At 50.3% G+C, this 23,162-nt stretch overlaps 1 protein-coding gene across 15 annotated transcripts in view; it reads right to left on the reverse strand.

The window, feature by feature from the left end:
- NR2C2 (nuclear receptor subfamily 2 group C member 2) overlaps window positions 1-23,162 on the reverse strand; it is a 111,631-nt gene that overhangs the window by 11,586 nt on the left and 76,883 nt on the right. For all 15 annotated transcript variants that reach the window (XR_011250740.1, XR_011250741.1, XM_069561013.1 and 12 more), the window contains 4 exons: window positions 8,951-9,151; window positions 3,169-3,271; window positions 986-1,165; window positions 75-222 (listed from right to left, as the gene is read on the reverse strand). Coding sequence is in view for 13 of the 15 variants with exons in the window: in XM_069561013.1 (XP_069417114.1) it covers window positions 75-222; window positions 986-1,165; window positions 3,169-3,271; window positions 8,951-9,151 (632 nt within the window). In the remaining 2 variants the exon portion in view is untranslated. The remainder of the gene's footprint in view (window positions 1-74; window positions 223-985; window positions 1,166-3,168; window positions 3,272-8,950; window positions 9,152-23,162) is intronic.

A 23,162-nucleotide genomic window follows, 5' to 3' on the forward strand; every position in this document is an offset into this window, starting at 1 on the left:
TCAGCCCCCGACGAGGAACACCTGCGCCTCCCACGTCAGCTCCAAGGCCCCGCAGGCTGTTCACACGCACTGACCTCGCCCCATCCTTCTCGGCCACGAATGTTGGCGTGGCGATCAGAGGACTCCGCAGGTCCTTCCGGATGTAGATCTTCTCAGTGGACGCAGCACAATTGCTTGGTTTCTCCCGCTGCACGTCAAAGGGTTTCCGTTCACTCTGCACAGCTTAAGTGACGACAGAAACACCCGTGTTGAGAAAAAAGAGCCACAGCAATAGAAGCCCCTCCCTCTGCGGGGAGGCGGGCTCCCCCGCGCTGAGCCCGCTGTTCTGGGGGTGACGAGCACCGCGGCAGACACGCCTGGCCCAGCTTCCACTGGGGGCTCTCGCTGCTCACAGGACTCTCTCCCGGGGGAGAAACAGCCCCTCAAGTGGGCCCGACAGAGCTGCCCAGCCCCCTGGGGCGGAGGATGCACCCTAATGCCCGGCTCCAGCTGCGACAGCTTCTGCCACCTGCCAGTGGGGTCACGCCAGCAGCCACTCCCTTCAGCGTCTGGCACAAGTGCATGCACCCGTGCCAGAAACACCGGAAGAGAACAGACCTTCACAGTGAAAGAAAAGGGGAGCCAGACGTGGCACCACAACGGCGCTACTTCACAGGCTGGGACTGGAGGCTCAGAGGGCATGTGCTGTGCCCAGGCCCCCCAGCTCCCGGGGCAGGGCTGGGGCCGCGTTCTCTCGGCTTCACCCCAAAGCCTGAGGCTGCTCCCCACACACGCACACTGGCTCCCACACGTCGGGACGAGGTTCTCACTGTGGAAACTGACCCTGCCTGGCAGCAGCGACACCGCACCACCGAGCTGACCCAGAGGGTGAACGGGAGCGAAGCCCCAGCAGGCACGGTCTTCCTGGCTAATGTTAAGGCCACACAGCGAAACCTCACATTCTCCCCTCTTGTTAACGCTTGTGGGTGTGAGCCCTGTTACTCACACTCCATCTTCATGCCCATCTCCAAGCACTTCTTCAGCCGGCAGAACTGGCAGCGGTTCCGGTGGTGCTTGTTGATGACGCAGTCTTGGCTGCTCCGGCAGCTGTAGGTCAGGTTTTTCCTCACGCTCCTTTTGAAGAAACCTTTGCAGCCTTCGCAGCTGACAGCCCCATAGTGGCGGCCTGAAAGAGGAAGGGACGTCCGTGGGCCTGGTGTGCAGGCTCCCATGCTGGCGGCCACTGGGCAACCACGGGCCCCCAGGGCCTACACACCCTCCTCCCACCTTCAGAGGAGCCTGCGAGGCCAAGATGGAGGCCGCAAGCTCGGACATGGTGCATGGCGCTGGCAGATGGCGTGCCCGAGCTCGGTGCCCGTCAGGGGCCGTGGAGAGGGCTGGGCAGGCGGCCCAGCCAGGAACCCTCAGCTCCCATGTCCTGCGGGGAGCCGTGCGGAGCTGACACAGCCTGTGCTTCCTCAGCCCCCGGGGTCTTGGCCCACAGTCACTCCGTCTATGAGTCCTGTCCTGGCTGTAGACAAACCTGGGGGCGGGGGCGTGACCAGAGGACGCGGCGTCGCGGCTGTGACCGCACAGCCAGGCCCCAAGAAAGCACCATGCCTGCGGCTCGCGGTGGTTCCCTGTCCTCGAGATGCACGTCCCGAGTTCAGCTCTCTATTCTAAGCTTGTTCACTCTGGGGCCTCTAAACTCTGACTCCCTCCCACACTAAAGACTCACATTTACGTTTACCTTTCGTCAAAATCCCAGCGGGGACTGACTTGAGATGCTCTCCTGTAACCCAGGTCACAACTACACTGCAGGGTCAGAGTTCACGGGGCCACTGTGGACAGCGGCTGCAGAGCAGCCCACCGCCCTGAGCTCTGGCATGAGGGCCCTTCTCCAGCTGTGCACCTGAGGGCCCCAACTGTGAGCCTCTAAGAACACTGGTGCTGACGTGACTCTGCACACATCTCTTTTCCTTCCCTGCAGTGGCTTTCCTCGGGCTCTCGAGGCCGTAGAGGGACCTCTCATATCTGGAGACAAGGGCACTGCAAGCCTGTGATGAGCTTTAAGCCCAGACAGGGGAAGCTGAGCAGATTCTGTGGCCTCTGGTATGTTCAAGCATCATTCACTTGCTTAAATCTTTACAGTGTCTCTTCTTGTTGAGCAAGATGGGGATTCAGAGACACAGGGGTCAGACAGGCCTGTCAGGAAGCAACTAGAAAAGAGCACATCCAGTGCCCAGAGGTCTGAACACAAGGGCAACGAGGACCAAGGCTGCGCAGGCGAGGCTCAGAGAAGGGACAGCACTGTGGCAGGAGCGGGCAGCGCGGGAGCTTCCTTCCTGACCAGGGCTTGTCTTCATCTTCAGGGGCTTGGCTCAGCTTTTTTTTTTTTCAAACCAGGACCACCAAGCACCCAAAGCTGCTATGAATGCAGTGTCCCCGGCTCACAGGGCAGTGTCCCCCGCACTGTTACTTTCGACGGCTCCCGCAGGGGCCAGGCCTCTTCTGAGGTCCCCTCGTCCCCTCCTGACCAAGGAGGCCCAGGAGTGCGTCCCCAGAGACACAGGGGCTGTGTGTGTTACGCTCCCCAGGCTGGGCTGCCAGCTGGGGCAGCCTTCTCTTTATCCGATAGCACACGCTCAACCACCGAGGTCACGACTGTGCCTCCAGGCCTTTCCTGACCTGGGACTCCAGCCGTAAGGGCAAGTTCCCTCCTGTTTATCACCCTGGGTTATAGGGAGGGCGCGAGAGACAAAGCTGCAGTGTGGACCAGGGCGGGACAGGCAGCAGACATCCTGTGAGACAGCGAAGCGCTGGGCAAATGCTAACTACGCTCACGACTGATTACTTTTTTTTTCTGGCCATAAGGTATGGGGGATCTTAGTTCTCTAACCAGATATCAAACCCAGTGGAAGCATGTTTTTAGTCACTGGACCATGAGGGAAGAAGTCTTGATTACCTTCTTACTAGTACAAAAATAATCAACAGTCAACCATGATTTACAAATTACAGACACAGTTTCTTGACTTTTCCTTTTGATTCCTATAATCTGACAACCTGATCTGCTTATGGACATCATCATCCCAATAAAGAAAAGTACAGTCACATTTGACCCTCCCCCACCCGGATCTGGTCCGTGATGCCGGTCCCCAGGTGCACCCGGCGCGACCACCGCTTGCTGACCTGAGGCTTTGTCGCCGCACACCACACAGTACTCTACCACCTGGGGCCGCTGGACGTCGGTCTTCCCCAGCAAACGCTCCACAGAGGCAGAGTCCGTGACGATCTAAGAATAAACAGGAAATAAGATGATGAATGCACAGAAGAACTGTACAAAAGAGATCTTCACGACCCGGATAACCATGATGGTGTGATCACTCACCTAGAGCCAGGCATATGGACTGTGAAGTCAAGCGGGCCTTGGGAAGCATCACTACAAACAAAGCTAGTGAAGGTGATGGAATTCCAGTGGAGCTATTTCAAATCCTGAAAGATGATGCCGTGAAAGTGCTGCACTCAATATGCCAGCAAATTTGGAAAACTAAGCAGTGGCCACAGGACTGGAAAAGGTCAGTTTTCATTCCAATCCCAAAGAAAGGCAATGCCAAAGAATGCTCAAACTACCGCACAACTGCACTCATCTTACACGCTAGTAAAGTAATGCTCACAATTCTCCAAGCCAGGCTTCAGCAATATGTGAACTGTGAACCTCCAGATGTTCAAGCTGGATTTAGAAAAGGCAGAGAAACCAGAGATCAAATTGCCAACATCCGTTGGATCACTAAAAAAGCAAAAGAGTTCTGGAAAAACATCTACTTATGCTTTATTGACTATGCCAAAGTCTTTGACTGTGTGGATCACAATAAGCTGTGGAAGATTCTTAAAGAGATGCCAATACCAGACCACTGGACCTGCCTCTTGAGAAATCTGTATGCAGGTCAGGAAGCAACAGTTAGAACTGGACATGAAACAACACACTGGTTCCAACTCGGGAAAGGAGTACGTCAAGGCTGTATATTGTCCCCTGCTTATTTAACTTATATGCAGAGTACATCATGAGAAACGCTGGGCTGGAAGAAGCACAAGCTGGAATCAAGACTTCTAAGAGAAATATCAATAACCTTAGATATGCAGATGCAGAAAGTGAAGAAGAACTAAAGAGCCTCTTGATGAAAATTAAAGAGGAGTGAAAAAGTTGGTTTAAAACTCAACATTCAGAAAACTAAGATCATGGCATCCAGTCCCATCATTTCATGGCAAATAGATGGGGAAACAGTGGAAAAAGTTGCTAGACTTTTTTGTCTTGTGCTCCAAGATAACTGCAGATGGTGACTGCAGCCATGAAATTACAAGACGCTTGCTCCTTGGAAGGAAAGTTATGACCAACCTAGACAGCATATTAAAAAGTAGAGACGTTACTTTGCCGACAAAGGTCTATCTAGTCAAAGCTATTGTTTTGCCAGTAGTCATGTATGGATGTGAGAGATGGACTATAAAGAAAGCTGAGTACCAAAGAACTGAGATGCTTTTGAACTGTGGTGTTGGAGAAGACTCTTGAGAGTCCCTTGGACTGCAAGGAGATCCAACCAATCAATCCTAAAGAAAATCAGTCCTGAATATTCATTGGAAGGACTGATGCTGAAGCTGAAACTCCAATATTCTGACCACCTGATGTGAAGAACTAACTCACTGGAAAAGACCCTGATGTTGGGAAGGATTGAAGGCAGGAGAAGGGGGTGACAGAGGATGAGATGGTTGGATGGCATCACTGACTCGATGGACATGAGTCTGAGTGAGCTCTGGGAGCTGGTGATGGACAGGGAGGCCTGGCGTGCTGCAGTCCATGGGTTCGCAGAGTCAGATACGACTGAGCAACTATACTGAACTGAAGATGATGAAAAACCAGAGCGAGAAGCCAAGTCAGGCTCAACTGTGAATTCCTAATCTTGGGTTTCTAAGAACTACTCTGGGCAGAAATGGGAAAATCCCACTTGACACCCTCATCTGCCAGGAGGAATGGGAGGCTGGGCCTCTGGACCACGTCCTTCAGCAGTGGTGGGGGTGGGGGTGGGGCTGCCCAGGGTCAGATGTTACTTCTCAGTGACTCACCCTCCAACCTGCTACCACCACCAAGACCCGGGGCCGTGGGGGAGTCCCCTGCAGACGCTCCCACCGTGAGCACACTGAAGGTCTCTCTGGCTGCTTCTCTACTCTCGTGAAAGAGCTTGGAAGTTCAGACTAGTACGTTTAGCAGAAAAATAATTAAGCCTTACTGATTACAACTAGCTCTCTCGTGAGGCTCAGGCAGTGGAGGGACTGGGACAGGGAGCCTCTGAAACCTACTTCTCCTTCCTTTGTAGGTGACTTTCTACATGACCCACAGTGCTCTCCATCTATAAGAGTCATGTGACTGAAAAAGGCGCATGAAAAAGTGAACAACAGCTGCTATGAAATGATGTGGGTCACAACCTAGTCGAGGCCAAGGGGCTTGTGTAACTCAATGAAGCTACGAGCCACGCCACGCAGGTTCACCCAAGGTGGACGGGTCATAGTGGAGACAAAACGTGGTCCACTGGAGGGGGGAATGGCAAACCACCCCAGGATTTTTGCTGCACGAGCTCCATGAACATGAATAGTATGAAAAGGCAAAAAAATATGACACTGGAAGTTCAGCCCCCCAGGTCAGAAAGTGTCTAGTATGCTCCTGGGGTAAGAGTGGATGGTAAGTACTAATAGCTCCAGAAAGAATGAAGTGGCTGGGCCAAAGTGAAAACAACGCTCAATTGTGGATGTGTCTGGTGGTAAAAGTCAAATCTGATGCTATAAAAGAACAACATGGTACAGGAACCTGGAATGTTAGGTCTAGGAATCAAAGTAAATTGGATGCGGCCAAGCAGGAGATGGCAAGAGTAAGCATCGACATCTTAGGAATTAGTGAACTAAAATGGATGGGAATGGGTGAATTTAATTCAGATGACCATTGTATCTATTACTGTTGGCAAGAATCTGTTAGAAGAAATGAATAGCCATCTTAGTCAACAAGAGTCTGAAATGCAGAACTTGGATGCAATCTCAAAAATAACAGAAAGATCTCAGTTCATTTCCAAGGCAAACCATTCAACATCACAGCAATCTAAGTCTATGCCCCAACCACTGATGCCAAAGAAGCTGAAGTTGACCTGTTCCATAAAGACCTTCTAGAACAAACACCAAAAAGAGATATCCTTTTCATCATAGGGGACTGGAATGCAAAAGTAGGAAGTCAAGAGATACCTGGAGTTACAGGCAAGTTTGGCCTTGGAGTATAGAATGAAGCAGGGCAAAGGCTAACGGAGTTCTTCCAAGAGAACGCACTGGTCAGAGCAAACACCCTCTTCCAACAGCACATAAGAGATGACTACACATAAACCTCACCAAGTGGCCAGTACCAACATCTGACTGCAATTCTTTGCAGCCAATGATGGAGAAGCTCTACACACTTAGCAAAAACAACATCTGGAGCTCAGATCATGAACTCCTTATTGCAAAATTCAGGCTTTAATTGAAGAAAGTAGGGGAAACCACTAGGCCATTCAGGTATGACTTAAATCAAATCCCTTATGATTATACAGTGGAAGTAATGAGTGACTGGTTCAAAATTGGGAAAGAAGTACCACAAGGCTGTATATTATCACCCCGCTTATTTAACTTATATGTAGAGTACATCATGTGAAAGGCCGGGTTGGATGAATCACAAGCTGGAATCAAGATTGCTGGGACAAATATCAACAACCTCAGACATGCAGATGATACCACCCTAATGGCAGAAAGCAAAGAGGAACTAAAGAGCCTCTTGATGAAGGTCAAAGAACAGAGTGAAAAAGCTGGCTTAAAACTCAACATTCAAAAAACTAATACCATGACATCAGGTCCCATCATTTCATAGCAAACAAAAAGGGGAAAAGTGAAAACAGTGCTCGATTTTATTTTCTTGGGCTACAAAAGTCACTGTGGACAGTGGCTGCAGCCATTAGAGGATGCCCTCTCCTTGGAAGGAGAGGATGACAGACCTAGACAGTGTGTTAGAAGCAGAGACACCGCTTTGCCGACAAAGGTCTGTACAGTCAAAGCTATGGTTTTTCCAGTAGTAACATACAGATATGAGAGTTGGACCAAAAAGGCAGCTGAGTGCCAAAGAATCAATGCTTTCAAATTGTGGTGTTGGAGAAGACTCTTGAGAGTCCCTCTGACCGGAAGGAGATCAAACTAGTCAATCCTAAGGGAAATCAATCAACTCTGAATATTCACTGGAAGGACTGTTGCTGAAGGTCTAATACTTAGGCCACCTGATGTGAAGAGCTGACTCACTGGAAAAGACCCTAATGCTGGGAATGACTGAAGGCAAAAGAAGAAGCGGGCAGGAGACAATGAGATGGCTGGATGGCATCACTGACTCAATGGACATGAATTTAAGCAAATTTCAGGAGACGGTGAAGGGCAGGGAAGCCTGGCATGCTGCAGTCCATGGGGTCCCAGAGTGGGACACAACCACCACCACCACCACCACCAATAAGCCTTAAAGTGATTTAAGTACAGTGAACATATACAGAAATCAGTATGCGCAATGACCTCTTACAAGAGATGCAAGAGAATCACAGCCATCCTCTCACGAACGAGGAGCCTAAGCAAGCAGGGAGGAATTCGGATTTCAGGTGATCAGAGTGGAAGCTGGGAAGGGAAGGATGAGGAGATATTCCCTGAGTCCATGCAGTGTCTCAGAAGCACAGCTCTGAAAGCTACGCACACTGGTGCTCTGAACATAGCTGAGCAGAGGAAATAAACCCTTTCCTTCCTGAATGTTCTCCATAGCGGAATGCCCCCTGCAAAACACATGGATTCTTAGCAGCTTTGTTCACAGCAGTCAAAAGGTCGAAGCAACTCTAGTATCCATCAACAGATGAATGGATAACCCATGCATGGTCCATCCACAGAGTGGAATATCATTCAGCTTTAAAAGGAAGGAATCCTGAGACATGTGACCACACAGATGAACCTTGAGGATACTGGGCTCAGTGAAATTAGCCAGTCACAGAAGGACAAGTATTACAGGAGTCTCCTTATGTGAGGTCCCTAGAGTCGTCAGACCCGCAGAAAGGAGTGGAGTGGTAGCCAGGGGCTGGGGGAGAGGTGGGGACAGGAGGTGTTTAACAGCCCGAGCTTCGGTCGGGGAGGACGGGGTGCTCTGTGGATGGACCGGGGCGGGGTGGGGGGGTGCGTTGCAAAGCAACGTCAAAACACTTAACACCAACGTCAATACACTGAACTGGACACTTAAAACTGATTAAGGCAGTGAAGTTCACATGTTACCACAAGTTTTTGTTTTTTTTTTTTTTTAATTAGAAAGCAGAGCTCAGCAAGACCGCGGACTGCACGTGCTCTGTGCTTGGCCAACTCGGGACACTGGCCTGGAGCCCCTACTCCTCCAGGTGCTGGACCTGGTCATTCAGTGCGTCCCAGTAACCCTGCCCTTCTGCCAGCTCTTGCTCTTCCCCTTCCTGCACCTGCCTGGACCCCACCTTGCCCATCAGAGGGAGAACCAAGGCAGGGACAGAGACCAGAGCTGAGGGGCCACAGGCAGCAGCCCACAGAAGCAAGGACAGAACAGAGGGCTGGCCAGGCCGAGCAAGATCAGAACCAGCCGGCCCTCACCTGGCTGCGGCCAGCCGTGGTGAGACAGTCATCCAGGGGGCCATGCCGCCTTCTCAGTTGGCCTCCTGTCTCCACCCTCTCTGAGCACTGCAGTGGCTGCCTTCTGGGCCTTGCCCCTCACTTGCTGGTTTTCACTTGAGCCAAGGCAGCAACCCGCCACAGCTGGAGGTCCCCAAAGGACCTTCAGGGACGGATCTGGCCTCCAGAGTAGAGGTGAGAGTCCAGAACAAGCGCAGCAGCAGAAACGCTGAGATAAACACCTGTCAACAGGTCTTACTTGGATCCTGCCGGGGACGAGGTTGTCCGAGGTGGTGAATATGAGCTGCTTGGCACTGGAGGTCTCCGGGGAAGCCAGGATCACCTTCCCAGTTCCAGCTCCATCGGGGCTGGTCAGGATGAACTGCTGCTTGGGGGATCCGGAGGCGTCCACTGCGGTGACGATCTGGATCTTCTGCCCCGTCTGCTGGTCAGTCACGATCTACAAGACACAACGCGGAGGGGCTCTCACAGAGCGCGTGGGGCGTGCTAGCGCCGGCCTGGGGGCGGCTAGGCCAGGACGGCCTCACCAGGGCTGCAGAGAGGGCAACAGGGAGCCTTTCAGAGTCCACTTTTCACAGAGCTGTGTCACTCCAGCGTGAGACCTCCCTACTACTCTTACAGTCACAATGCTCTTCAGAAGGAGGGGACAGGAAACTGCGCCAAGGTGCAGACCTCAGGGGCGAGGCCAGGCCTGGGGGCATGGTAGATGGTATCTTAACTTACATACAGAGAGACAGAGAGAGAGGGAAGGCATGCTAAGGAGGTACGTGCATCCGTGTGTGTGTGGCTCATGGATGTATGGACGTGTGTATCTCCTTCTAGGCAAACTGAGAAATGTGAACAGCCCTAACTTTTATTTTTTGGCCACACTGCCTGGAACACAGGATCTTAGTTCCCTGACCAGGGATGGAACCCAGGTGCCCTGCACTGGAAGCGTGGAACCCAAACCACTGGATGAGCAGGGAATGCCCTCTCCTGAGTTTCTGAACCCCAGAAGGTTCAGAAAGCTAACAAAGGCTAAAGGCTAAGACTAAAGCTGACAAAGGCTGCTTTAAAGAAAGGCGCAGGCCCTATAAATGCCCTCCTTGGAGTGATGCGTGCAGGAGGCTCCTTGCTGACACCCCAGCTTCCCCCCGTCCTGACTCTGAGGTCCTCAGGCACAGACACAACACCTGGCTCAGGCTGCACCCCAGGGTCGGCACCAGAGAGAGGCCGTGAATGAGAAGGCGGCAGCCCTGGAGGCGGCGAGCGCCGACTTGGACAAGCCCTGAGCCTGGCTCTCCGGGGACGCCCACTGCTCAGGAGGCCCCTGCCAGAGGGGGCCTCTTCTCTGCATCCCTGCCCCAGTGCACCAGTCATGACTAATCAGCTGCTGCGAGAAGGGCAACTTCTCTTCCTCCTGCTCACGATGTTCGTGGAAGCTGTTCCAGCCCATTCCTGCCTCTCTTCCAGGCCAGGCACTGGCGTGGAGCACTACCCGCTCTCTCCCTGAGGACCCAGCAGGCTTTCCTGGCAGACAGGACGCCGGGGTGCTCGCGCTGGGCCCTGGGCGCCCTGGCGCCCATCTACAGACGGGCCTGTGGCCCCTCCTGACAGAACTGCCTCGGGACACGGCAATCCCCAGGTTCCGACAGCACACGCACAGAGTGCTACTCAACGGCTCTGCCAACGTCCAGTACAGAAGATGAGACAGCGCTGGTAGGTGCCGAAGAAAGTGACACAGGCGAGGAAAGTGAGTTGCTTAACACGTGCTTGCTGGGCAGCTGCTCGCTGACGAGCGCAGCTCCCGGTACCGAGGACACGGCGTGAGCCCGGAGGGGAGCCCGCCTGCCAGGGGCCAGGCCGGCCGTGCAGCCGCACAGTCAGCCAGTGCCACGGAGGACGCCAAACAGCAGGGGAACGAGGGGAGCACGATACGGCAGGGTGTGGGGCAGCCTGAGGGAGGAGAGACTGCTCCGAGGGAGGGACGCTGAGGCGAGAGAGGGGGCCTAGCAGAGCCGCGACAGCGCGGGCCAGAGCGCCGCGGGCCCCCTCACCGGCATCCCACGCTTGGAGCAGCGGCCCCGGGCGGGCGGACAGGAAGGCCCTCTCGCTGCTACCAGCTGCGGCGTGCCGGCCCCGGAGCAGGCCACCCGGAGGCAGAGAGCTGGACCGGGCGAGCAAACACGTCCTGGCGGCCACAGGAGCGCCCCGCCTGCCTCGTGAGGAGCGAAGCCCAACAGCCTTCGGAAGGCCCTCCCCTGGCCTGGGGATCTGGGAGCCAGAGGTCTGACCTCCTCTTCGCGCCTGCCAGCTCTCACTTTCTTCCTGAAGTGTTCTGGAACCTCACAGTGACCATGAGGTGGAGACCTTGCTAACACACATGGGCAGGCAGGCTCCACAATGAGACTGATGAGACCGGAAACTGAGGGCACGCATCCAAAGATTAAGTCTCCTGTGGAGGAGAAAGGCGTGGCGGGAGAACCACATCCCCCCAAAACAGTGTCCCAGCCCTGACCCCCCGGAATCACACAGCTGACCTAACTTGGGACAGCCTCTGCGGACGTCGTCGACTTGAGGTGGCAGCACACTGCGCTGCCCTTTAAAAGGTGGCCACGTGACGACAGAGGCGGAGGCAGCAGCGACTCGGCTGCAAGCAGAGATGCTGCCCTAGAACCGAAGGACAGAGCCCAGGCCTGCCGACACCAGGATTCCGGGTTTCTGGTCCCCAGAACTGTGAGGGGAACACACGTCTGTTGTTTTAAGCAACTCAGTTTGTGGTAATCTGCTCCGGCAGCCCCAGGAAACAAACACAAGAGGCAAACTTTAATTTCTTTACTCGGAACAAATATGCAGACTCCCAACCTGCAAACTCTAACAGACTGCGGGCGAGGCAGGGAGGGGTGCGGGAGTGCTGGAAGAAGGGACACGGTTCTGACTTGTACGGTTAAGGCCTCCGCAGCCTGGTTACCATCAGTGCTGCTTTAGTGCTGGTTTTGAAAAGTGCTTTTGTTCCAATTTGACTTATACACTGCTCCCTGCTGGCTCAGCTGGTAAAGAATCGCCTGCAGTGTGGGAGACCTGGGTTCTACCCCTGGTTGGGAATATCCCCTAGAGAAGGGAAAGGCTACCCACTCCAGTGTTCCGGCCTGGAGAATTCCAAGGGCTCTATCATCCATGGACTGATACATGAGAGAACAATGTGAGTCTACTGTGAATCGTGAGCGTGTTTGTAACACTCTGCTCAGTGAGAAACACCGGGTGAACACAAAGAACGCCCCCCGGTGAAGCGAATGGTGCGGGAGAAGCCGGTGCCGGGCACAGGAGCCCCCGGGATGTGGTCCCCGCACCCTCCACGAGCGAGCTCCAGGTCTCCTTCAAGTGAAATGCCACGTGCACCGGGGTCACCGTGCACTCCTGTTGATATATGTAGTGTGGCAGTTTACACTGAACCCACGCCCGCTGTTAGTGTCAGCAACAGCTCCCGGGCGTCGTGCCATAACGCCATCTCTTCCTGCTAGCCCTGTGTGGCTTTTGCCGCTCACTCTGCATAGGGTGGGCACTGTTGGGGAGGTGCAGCCCTGTCGGAGCAGTGCCAACTGCACTCTACCAGCCCAAGGCCCCCGGTTCTGATCGAAAAGGCCCTCAGCAATGGCCTCACACGCCGCCATTCTCATCTATTCACCCTCTCTGTTCCAGCCAGGCTGGGCCCATCGTTCCCACTGGAAAAAAGAGCCTGTAAAGGGACGGCCTGAAGGTAAAAAGCCAGTCATGACCTAACTTTCGTTTCATTTCTCCAAATTTTACATTTTAAAAAAAACAAAAAACTGAAACGCAATTGGCAACATTTAAACATGGGGTGTTTCCCACAGAAGCCCTGTTTACTGCTCTCCGGGCTCCCCTGGGGGCCCAGGGGGGAATCCACCTGCAAGGCAGGAGCTGTGTGGGCTCAGCCCCTGGATTGGGAAGACCCCCTGCAGGAGGAAATGGCAACCCACTCCAGGATTCTTGCCTGGAGAATCCTGTGGACAGAGGAGCCTGGCGGGCTAGAGTCCACGGGGTCACAAAGAGTCGGACACAAATGACCAGAGTTCTTTTTAACAAACGAGCAGCTCTGGCCGTCCTGGGCCCACGTTCCCCCAGTACCAGCTGGGTGGGTGCGGCTGCCCCTTTAGCTGGTTTCCCCAACCCCTGCCTCGCCCTCCTCCTCCACTGCTGCTTGGTCCTGGGAACACCTGAGCCTGTGATTCCGAGATGGCGCTTGGAGCTGCAGCCGACTGGAATGTCTGCCCACTGCCTTCCAGCCGCGTCAGCGTGGAGCAGCCCTCGCGCTTTCTGAGCCTGCTTACATCTCTATAAAGAGGATCACTAGGGAAGTGAAACAACACGTGTGGAAGTGCTTGGCACACTGCCTGGAACATAACAGGACCCAGATAAGAGGATTTCCCTTCTCTAAGCTGTCACACACTTCTCTCCCTCACTTTTCCAAGACTTGTCTCAGCCATTTCATCTCATCAATTCTCCCCCACTGAGTAAATCAGGACTCTCCTCTGCGGCTCACTCACGTGCGTCAGGCACTAGGCTCACTTCAGTTCAGTTGCTCAGCTGTGTCTCTTTGTGACCCCATGGACTGTAGCACGCCAGACCTCCCTGTCCATCACCATCTCCTGGAGCTTGCTCAAACCCACATCCATCGAGTCAGTGATGCCATCCAACCATCTCATCCTCTGTGTTCCCCTTCTCCTCCTGCCTTCAATCTTTCCCAGCATCAGAGTCTTTTCCATCTCTTCACATCAGGTGGCCAAAGTATCGGAATTTCAGCATCAGCATCAGTCTTCCAATGAATATTCAGAGCTGATTTCCCTTAGTATGAACTGGTTGGATCTCCTTGCTGTCCAAGGGACTCTCAAGAGTCTTCTCCAACACCACAGTTTCAAAAGCATTAATTCTTTGGCACTCAGCTTTCTTTATGGCCCAACTCTCACATCCATACATGACTACTGGAAAAACCATAGCTTTGACTAGACAGACCTTTGTTGGCACTAGGCTAGAGACAGGCATTACGGAGATGGTGTCTGGTTTCAACCAAGCTTTTATTTTAAAGAGAAAGACTGGCAAAAAAAAAAACAAGTAAACCTACCAACCAGGAAATAATTTAAGTGTATGATACATGCCTTGAGGGGAAAGATCAGGGTGGGGTAAGAGAAAAATGCAGGCACTTTAGAAAGAGAGGTGAGGGAAGGCCTCTGTGACGAGGCGACGTTTCCAAGAAGATGCAAGGATAGGAGAATGGTGCCAGGTACAGGTCTAGGGGAAAGTGTGTTCTAACAGGAGATGTTCTGGCATGTGGGGCGTCCTGAGGAGGGAGCCCTGGGACCTGATGTCAGGCCCACGGATCTAAAGCCGAGGGGCCGGCCCTGCGGGGAGCGCGGGCCTCCAAGCACACGAGAGCCACTCAGGGGCTGTTTCCCCAGAAGCAGGCCTTCCGGTGCCCTGCGGGGAGAGCGGGCCTCCAAGCACACGAGAGCCGCTCAGGGGCTGTTTCCCCAGAAGCAGGCCTTCCGGTGCCCTGCGGGGAGCGCGGGCCTCCAAGCACACGAGAGCCACTCAGGGGCTGTTTCCCCAGAAGCAGGCCTTCTGGTGCCCTGCGGGGAGCGCGGGCCTCCAAGCACATGAGAGCCACTCAGGGGCTGTTTCCCCAGAAGCAGGCCTTCCGGTGCCTTGGGCTACTGGACACCTATCCTACACTATTCTGTATACACACACATCCACACATGCACCCAGACAGACAGGTCTTTATATAATACATGCAAAATCTGTCCTCATCATTACAGGCCAGCACATGTTAGAGTGTAACAAAGAACAACAGCAAAGATGACTAAACTTAAAATGAAAAAGGTAAAACCTGTTTAAACATTTTTTGAACTACACAAAAAAGTAAATGATTTCTTAAATAAATATCTCATGAATAATTAGTGTTGCTCACAGGTGACAATGATAAAACAACTATCTTCTCCATTCGGCCCCACTAACGCCTCAACTCCTACAAGTTCAGGAGGGTAAAATATTTGACAAAGTTTTCTTTCTTAAATAAGATAAAATGTGTTTTCTAAATACACTCAAAGTTTTAAGTGAGGGAATGATGGGAAACAAAGACCTTCTTAGATGTTGGCTGGAAAAAAGGGAAAACAAGAAATTGGCAGCCGGGGGACAGCTGGGGCGCCCCTGGGGCCCCCAGAGCTGAGCGCAGAGGCGGGGCGCAGGGGGGCGTGAGCATGAAGGCGGTGCCCGAAGCGGCTCTCAGTCTCCAGCATAAGCAGGCAGTGGATGGGCGAGAGGCAGTAGACACTGAGAGTCTGTTTCTGGCTTGCCAAGTGTGAGATGCCCAGGTGAGGATGTCCCACCAACTACAGACAGATGAGTCACGCTCAAAGCATACTTCCAGTTTCAACTTCTACACGTGAAGAGCTGGGAAGTCATCATTCTGTCCTTAAAAAATACTAAACAAACTGAAAACCAAGGACTGTCCTTGAGGGCTCATCAGAGAGCTGACCGTGAGGCAAACTCAGATCTGCAGAGAAGTGGACGCATCAAGTCTGAGGCCTGCTTACGGGTCAGAAGCCGAGCGGGCGGGAAACCCAAGTGGCAGTCATAGTGGGGCTGCAGCCCTCATATAACCAGCATGGGAGTGACAGACTCCGGGGGTGAGGTCACAGAGGGGCCTACACGCGCACGAGTTTCAGCTCCAGGAACCCACTTGGTTCTCCTGGTGAAGAAATGAGAATGAGCCTCTGGTGACTCTGGCAGGGGAAGGGAAGAGTATTCTTGGTAACAACAAAACAAAACAAAAAACTCAATGTGGCAAAGGCCTGTTCCCCAGGAGAAGAGGCTTTACCAGAGACTTGCCTTATCCCAGTGCACAAAGGGCATTTCTTCAACTCCAGGTCCCTCGGCCCTGATTTCTTATCTAAGTGGCAGCAGGGGAAATAAATAAATACTAGTAGGTGCCCAATATGCTACTGGAGATCAGTGGAGAAATAACTCCAGAAAGAATGAAGGGATGGAGCCAAAGCAAAAACAATACCCAGCTATGGATGTGATTGGTGATAGAAGCAAGGTCTGATGCTGTAAAGAGCAACATTCCATAGGAACCTGGAATGTTAGGTCCATGAATCAAAGCAAATTGGAAGTGGTCAAACAGGAGATGGCAAGAGTGAACGTCGACATTCTAGGAATCAGCGAACTAAAATGGACTGGAATGGGTGAATTTAACTCAGATGACTCTTATATCTACTACTGTGGGCAGGAATCCCTTAGAAGAAATGGAGTAGCCATCATGGTCAACAAAAGAGTCTGAAATGCAGTACTTGGATGCAATCTCAAAAACAACAGAATGATCTCTGTTCGTTTCCAAGGCAAACCATTCAATATAACAGTAATCCAAGTCTATGCCCCAACCACTAACGCTGAAGAAACTGAAGTTGAACGGTTCTATGAAGACCTACAAGACCTTTTAGAACTAACACCCAAAAAAGATGTCCTTTTCATTATAGGGGACTGGAACGCAAAAGTAGGAAGTCAAGAAACACCTGGAGTAACAGGCAAATTTGGCCTTGGAATGTGGAATGAAGCAGGGCAAAGACTAACAGAGTTTTGCCAAGAAAATGCACTGGTCATAGCAAACACCCTCTTCCAACGACACAAGAGAAGATTCTACACATGGACATCACCGGATGGTCAACACCGAAATCAGCTTGATTATATTCTTTGCAGCCAAAGATGGAGAAGCTCTATACAGTCAACAAAAACAAGACCGGGAGCTGACTGTGGCTCAGATCATGAACTCCTTATTACCAAATTCAGACTCAAACTGAAGAAAGTAGGGAAAACCACTAGACCATTCAGGTATGACCTAAATCAAATCCCTTATGATTATACAGTGGAAGTGAGAAATAGATTTAAGGGCCTAGATCTGATAGATAAGAATGCCTGATGAACTATGGAATGAGGTTCGTGACATTGTACAGGGGACAGGGATCAAGCCCATCCCCATGGAAACGAAATGCAAAAAAGCAAAATGGCTGTCTGGGGAGGCCTTACAAATAGCTGTGAAAAGAAGAGAGGTGAGAAACAAAGGAGAAAAGGAAAGATATAAACATCTGAATGCAGAGTTCCAAAGAATAGCAGGAAGAGATAAGAAAGCCTTCTTCAGCGATCAGTGCAAAGAAATAGAGGACAAGAACAGAACGGGAAAGACTAGAGATCTCTTCAAGAAAATTAGAGATACCAAGGGAACATTTCATGCAAAGATGGGCTCAATAAAGGACAGATATGGCATGGACCTAACAGAAGCAGAAGATATTTAGAAGAGGTGGCAAGAATACACAGAAGAACTGTACAAAAGAGATCTTCACGACCCGGATAATCACGATGGTGTGATCACTCATCTAGAGCCAGACATCCTGGAATGTGAAGTCAAGTGGGCCTTAGGAAGCATCACTACGAACAAAGCTAGTGGAGGTGATGGAATTCCTATTGAGCTATTTCAAATCCTGAAAGATGATGCTGTGAAAGTGCTGCACTCAATATGCCAGCAAATTTGGAAAACTCAGCAGTGGCCACAGGACTGGGAAAGGTCAGTTTTCATTCCAATCCCAAAGAAAGGCAATGCCATAGAATGCTCAAACTACCACACAATTGCACTCATCTCACATGCTAGTAAAGTAATGCTCACAATTCTCTAAGCCAGGCTTCAGCAATACGTGAACCGTGAACTTCCTGATGTTCAAGTTGGTTTTAGAAAAGGCAGAGATCAAATTGCCAACATCCGCTGGATCATGGAAAAAGCAAGAGAGTTCCAGAATAACATCTATTTCTGCTTTATTGACTATGCCAAAGCCTTTGACTGTGGGGATCACAATAAACTGTGGAAGATTCTGAGAGAGATGGGAATACCAGACCACCTGACCTGCCTCTTAAGAAATCTGTATGCAGGTCAGGAAGCAACAGTTAGAACTGGACATGGAAAAACAGACTGGTTCCAAATAGGAAAAGGAGTACGTCAAGGCTGTATATTGTCACCCTGCTTATTTAACTTATATGCAGAGTACATCGTGAGAAACGCTGGACTGGAAGAAACACAAGCTGGAATCAAGATTGCCGGGAGAAATAGCAATAACCTCACATAAGCAGATGACACCACCCTTATGGCAGAAAGTGAAGAGGAACTAGAAAGCCTCTTGATGAAAGTGAAAGAGGAGAGTGAAAAAGCTGGCTTAAAGCTCAACATTCAGGAAACGAAGATCATGGCATTCGGTCTCATTACTTCATGGCAAATAGATGGGGAAACAGTGGAAACAGTGTCAGACTTTATTTTTTGGGGCTCCAAAATCACTGCAGATGATGACTGCAGCCATGAAATTAAAAGATGCTTACTCCTTGGAAGGAAAGTTATGATCAACCTAGATAGTATATTCAAAAGCAGAGACATTACTTTGCCGACTAAGGTCCGTCTAGTCAAGGCTATGGTTTTCGCAGTAGTCATGTATGGATGTGAGAGTTGGAGTGTGAAGAAGGCTGAGCGTCGAAGAATTGATGCTTTTGAACTGTGGTGTTGGAGAAGACTCTTGAGAGTCCCTTGGACAGCAAGCAGATCCAACCAGTCCATTCTGAAGGACATCAACCCTGGGATTTCTGTGGAAGGAGTGATGCTGAAGCTGAAACTCCAGTACTTTGGCCACCTCACGCAAAGAGCTGACTCATTGGAAAAGACTCTGATGCTGGGAGAGATTGGGGGCAGGAGGAGAAGGGGACGACCGAGCATGAGATGGCTGGATGGCATCACGGACTCGATGGATGTGAGTCTGAGTGAACTCTGGGAGTTGGTGATGGACAGGGAGGCCTGGTGTGCTGCGATTCATGGGGTCGCAAAGAGTCGGACAGGACTGAGTGACTGAACTGAACTGTGAGGTTCACAGCCCAAGGACAAAGGACCACTAAAATACTGAGATTCATCATAAGATTACAGACCTAGACAGTGTATTAAAAAGCAGAGATATGACTTTGCCAACAAAGGTCCGTCTAGTCCAATCTACGGTTTTTCCAGCAATCATGTATGGATGTGAGAGTGGACGGTAAGGAAGGCTGGTAGTAGTGGTGGACTCGATGGACATGAGTTTGAGCAAGCTCCAGGAATTGGTGATGGGCAGGGCAGCCTGGTGTGCTGCAGTCCATGGAGTCACAGAGAGTTGGACACGACTGAGCGACTGAAGAACAACCCTTCCCTTACACCTTACCAACTGGGCTACAGAATTGTAAGAGCGGATTACGGCTTAGCTTCAAGACACAAACTCTCTGAGGGGGAATATCTAGGGCAGCTCAAAGTCAAGAGGACACACAAACAAAGGAATCTAGAGGAATCTGAAGGTTCAGCCACTTACGGCTGCAGCAAACATTACACAGAGCTCAACTCCCGGCCAGAACAGCAGCCCGTCATAGCAGAGGCTGATTCACTTGAGGCCCTGCTATCTAACACAGCCAATATTGTCTGATGTTTAGCAAAAACAACAACAACAACAACAAAAAAAAAAACAAAAAACACACAGAATTTCAAAACACAAGAAAAATATAATCTGGAAAGACAATACAAGCACCAGACCCAGACTCAGATATGACACAAATGTTAGAATTACCAGATAAGGAATTTAAAATAACCCATGATTAGTATCTAAGGATCTCTGAAGAAAAAAAATAGACAACATGCAAGAACAAATGAGGAATCTACAAAGACATGAAAATTCTCAGAAAACATAAAACGCTAGAAATCAAACATATGTAGCAGAAATGAAGTATGCCTTGACAGGCTCACTGGACACAGCCAAGGAAAGAACTGCTGAGCTTGAAGACAAGCCCGCAGGAGCTCTCCTAGCTGCAACGTGAAGAGGAAACAGCATGGAAAAAACAAACACAGAATACAAACGCAACACACAAAACCCAGGACCCAGTATCCAAGCACCAAGGGGCAGCTGCAGGAGAAAACATATGCCAACTGACCACCAGAAGGAGGAAGAAGAAGAAATATGGGAAGTAACAATAGGTGAGAACTTTCCATAATTAGCGACCCAGTACCGAACCACAGGCCCCTGAGGCCCAGAAACCATCAAGCACAGGAAGCACTCAAAAACTGCATTTCAGTCAGTCCAGTCGCTCAGTCGTGTCCAGCTCTTTGCCACCCTGTGGACTGTAGCCCACGAGGCTCCTCTGTCCATGGATTCTCCAGGCAAGAATACTGGAGTGGGTTGCCATTTCCTTCTCCAGGGGATCTTTCCAATCTAGGGATCAAACCCAGGTCTCCCGCATTGCAGGCAGACGCTTTAACCTCTGAGCCACCAGGGAAAACCCTCTTCTCAGACAAAAACTACAAATTCATCACCAGCAGATATGCCTTGTAAGAAATGCCCCAAGGTTTTCTTCAGGCAGAAGGTAAATTGAACAGGTCAGGAACTTGCATTTACATAAAGAATGGGAGAATACCAGAGAAGGAATTAATGAAGGTAAAAGTAAATCTTGTTTTTCTCATTCTTAATTGATCTTAAAAAAAAAAAAAAGACCTGTTTAAGTAACAATGTACTGGGTGACTATAGCATGTGGGTAAGTGAAATGAATTACAGCAATATTACAAAAGATGGGAGGCAGGGGTTGGTAATACTGTGAAAAGGTTCCCATTACAGGTGAAACAGGATACCGTCAGTTGACGATAAATTTAGATTAGTTTAAAATGTAAATTGTAAACTTTAGGGCAACAACTAAAAACACTTGTAAAGAGGTACATGTGATACACTAAGAAAAGAGGTAAAAGTGGATGAGAAAAGTTGCTCAATCGAAACTAGAAAAGGCAGACAAAGAAGCCTGGCATCATACCAGAAACAGTCACATACACGGAAGCATTAGTTCAAATATATGCACAATCTGTTTTAAATGTGGGTGTTCTGCATAAACCATCCAAAAGAGACCGTCATCGGGATTAAAAAAAGAAAACTCGACTATACACTGTTACAGAAAACCCTAAACCCAGACAGGTGAAAAGTGAAAAGTCAAAAGACAGCTAGAATAACTACTTTAATATAAAGACAAAGCAGACTTCAGAACAAGGAAAATTTCAGGCATAAAGAGGGGCTTCATATGATAAAATGGCTCAATTCCCTGCAAAGACATAACAATCCTCTAAATGTGCACGCACCTGGCAACAGAGCGACAAAACCCACGAGGCAAAAATGGACACAGCTGCCAGAGAGAAACAAAGCAATCAACCATCATATCTGGGGTTGGCACTTCTCTGCCAGATTATGCGGGCAGAAGACGTTAGGGCACTATCAATCACCCTGATATAACTGACACTCATGAAATACTCCAGCTAGCAACAGCAGAATACACATTCTTCCGCAGCCTGCATGAAACATTCACTAAGACAGACCACATTCTGGGCCAGAAAACACACACACACACCCTCTCAAAATATTTCACTGAGTATGTAAGAAACAGGCACTCTCATACCAGGCTGGCCGGAGTACAAACTGGCAGAACCTCTTTGGAAGGCAGTCTGGCAACTACTGTCAGAATGACACGACATGCTTACTACCAGCGACCCTGTTCTGAATAACTGATCCTACAGGAATACTCTCAGGTGGAAGGTTATTTATCGCAACATTCATAAAATGAAATCTCAAAACCCTACTTAATAAAAAGAGGAGGCTCTATTTGTACCACTTTACTCCGAAAAAGTGAAGTGCAGAGCAGTGTGGGCAGAATGTGGACAGGCGTGTAAAGTATGCTGTTCTGCTTACACGCATACTCACAGGTGTAGGCGCAGAGCCAGCCTCTGAAAAAAGGAAGCAACATGGCAACAGCGGCCGTTCTTGGGAGAGATACAGAGAGGGAGACTCGTCTTTTACTTTCTCTGGTGTGACTCAGTTACAGCGTGTCCCTATTACCCATTCAACCCACACAACTCCTATGAGAACCTGAGAGGAGCCACCAGAGCTATCAGAGCAAGAGAGGAAGCACCAGAGGCTGCGGATGGAGAAAGGACCGAGAGCAGGCACTGGCAGGAACACGCAGGAAGGACACGCAGGAACGCAGAGCTGACATAAGAGACCAAGGGAAGGAAGCCGCAGGAGCCCGAGCTGCACTCCCCTGGGGAATGTAATGAGGATTCCAGACTTTTAAAAGACAGACAGCACAAGTCTTTTCTAGTAACAGGTGAAATATCCAAAAAAAAGAGGAGATAAAAAAGCACTGTATCATATAAATGTATTTCATAAGTTTAAACATTTCCTTCAGTCAAACAGTAAGTACAATTATGCTCTACTAAAAACATAAATGTGAAACAGAGAGTGTGGAGGAATAGCTCAGGCACGCCTTAAAATCCACAGGTGGAAAAGAAGCTTTAAGCCAAGATCTGCCCTGACGAGAATGAAGGCGGTGTCCAAGTGAGCACAGTGGCCTCCAGCACGTCAAATCTGTACGTAACGTGTGCAAGTGTTTTCCTTTTAATCTACAGCATCACTGACTTGATGCACATGAAAAGGAGCAACCTCTAGAAGGTAGTGAAGGGCAGGGGAGCCTGGTGTGCTGCCGTCCACAGGGTCACAGAGAGGCAGACGTGACTGAGCAACAAAGAATCACTGTGAAAGCTGGATTAAAAAATGACATTTGAACGTAGTATGTGCATGATCTTGGAAGTAATAAAGAACAGAGCTTGAAAACCGCTGGCCTAGAGAGACTGCATATGATGAACACTCATGGAATTTCCTGAGAAGCTCGGTTCTGTGACTGGACTGCTCCAGCGAGGCCTCCCTCAGACAAGCTGGGGGCTCCCTCTTCCAGCCATCCTCTTCCTCCCACTTTCTGCACGGCACTGCTGCGTCCCCCAGACACCAGCGCTCTCCACCCAGTCACGTGCCTGCCTCTCCCCACACCGGGAGCGTCACTCCCCACACCGTGGTCCCAAAGCCCTTTCGCAGCCAGTGGGACAGCACGCAGCAGTGACACAGACCCAGCGTCAGGGCAGCCCACTGCTGGTCCACACAGCCAGATGTGTTGTTGGTCGCGTGCTGACTGGTACCTTAATTTCTGCTGTCATTATTAAAAACAGTAAAAAGAAATCCTAGGATGGGGGAAAAAACAACTACAGAGGACTTGGTTGGGAAAAACTGATGAATTTTAGAATTTGGACTACGGATTAGATAATGGCTTATTTCAATATTAAATTTCCTGATTTTGATCACTGTAGTATAATTATGTAGGAGAATGTCATTCTCCATAGAAAATGCAACGGAGGTATCCAGGGCAAAGCAGCGTGATGTTTCTATTTTTATTCTCAAATGATTCAGAAAAAAATACATCATGCATACATTCAGAATGTTACAGCAAAACCTGGTGAATCTGTATAAAGGGAATACAAGATTCCTATG

The sequence above is a fragment of the Ovis canadensis genome, chromosome 19 (assembly GCF_042477335.2).
Source record: "Ovis canadensis isolate MfBH-ARS-UI-01 breed Bighorn chromosome 19, ARS-UI_OviCan_v2, whole genome shotgun sequence".
NCBI classification, from domain to species: Eukaryota; Metazoa; Chordata; class Mammalia; order Artiodactyla; family Bovidae; genus Ovis; species Ovis canadensis.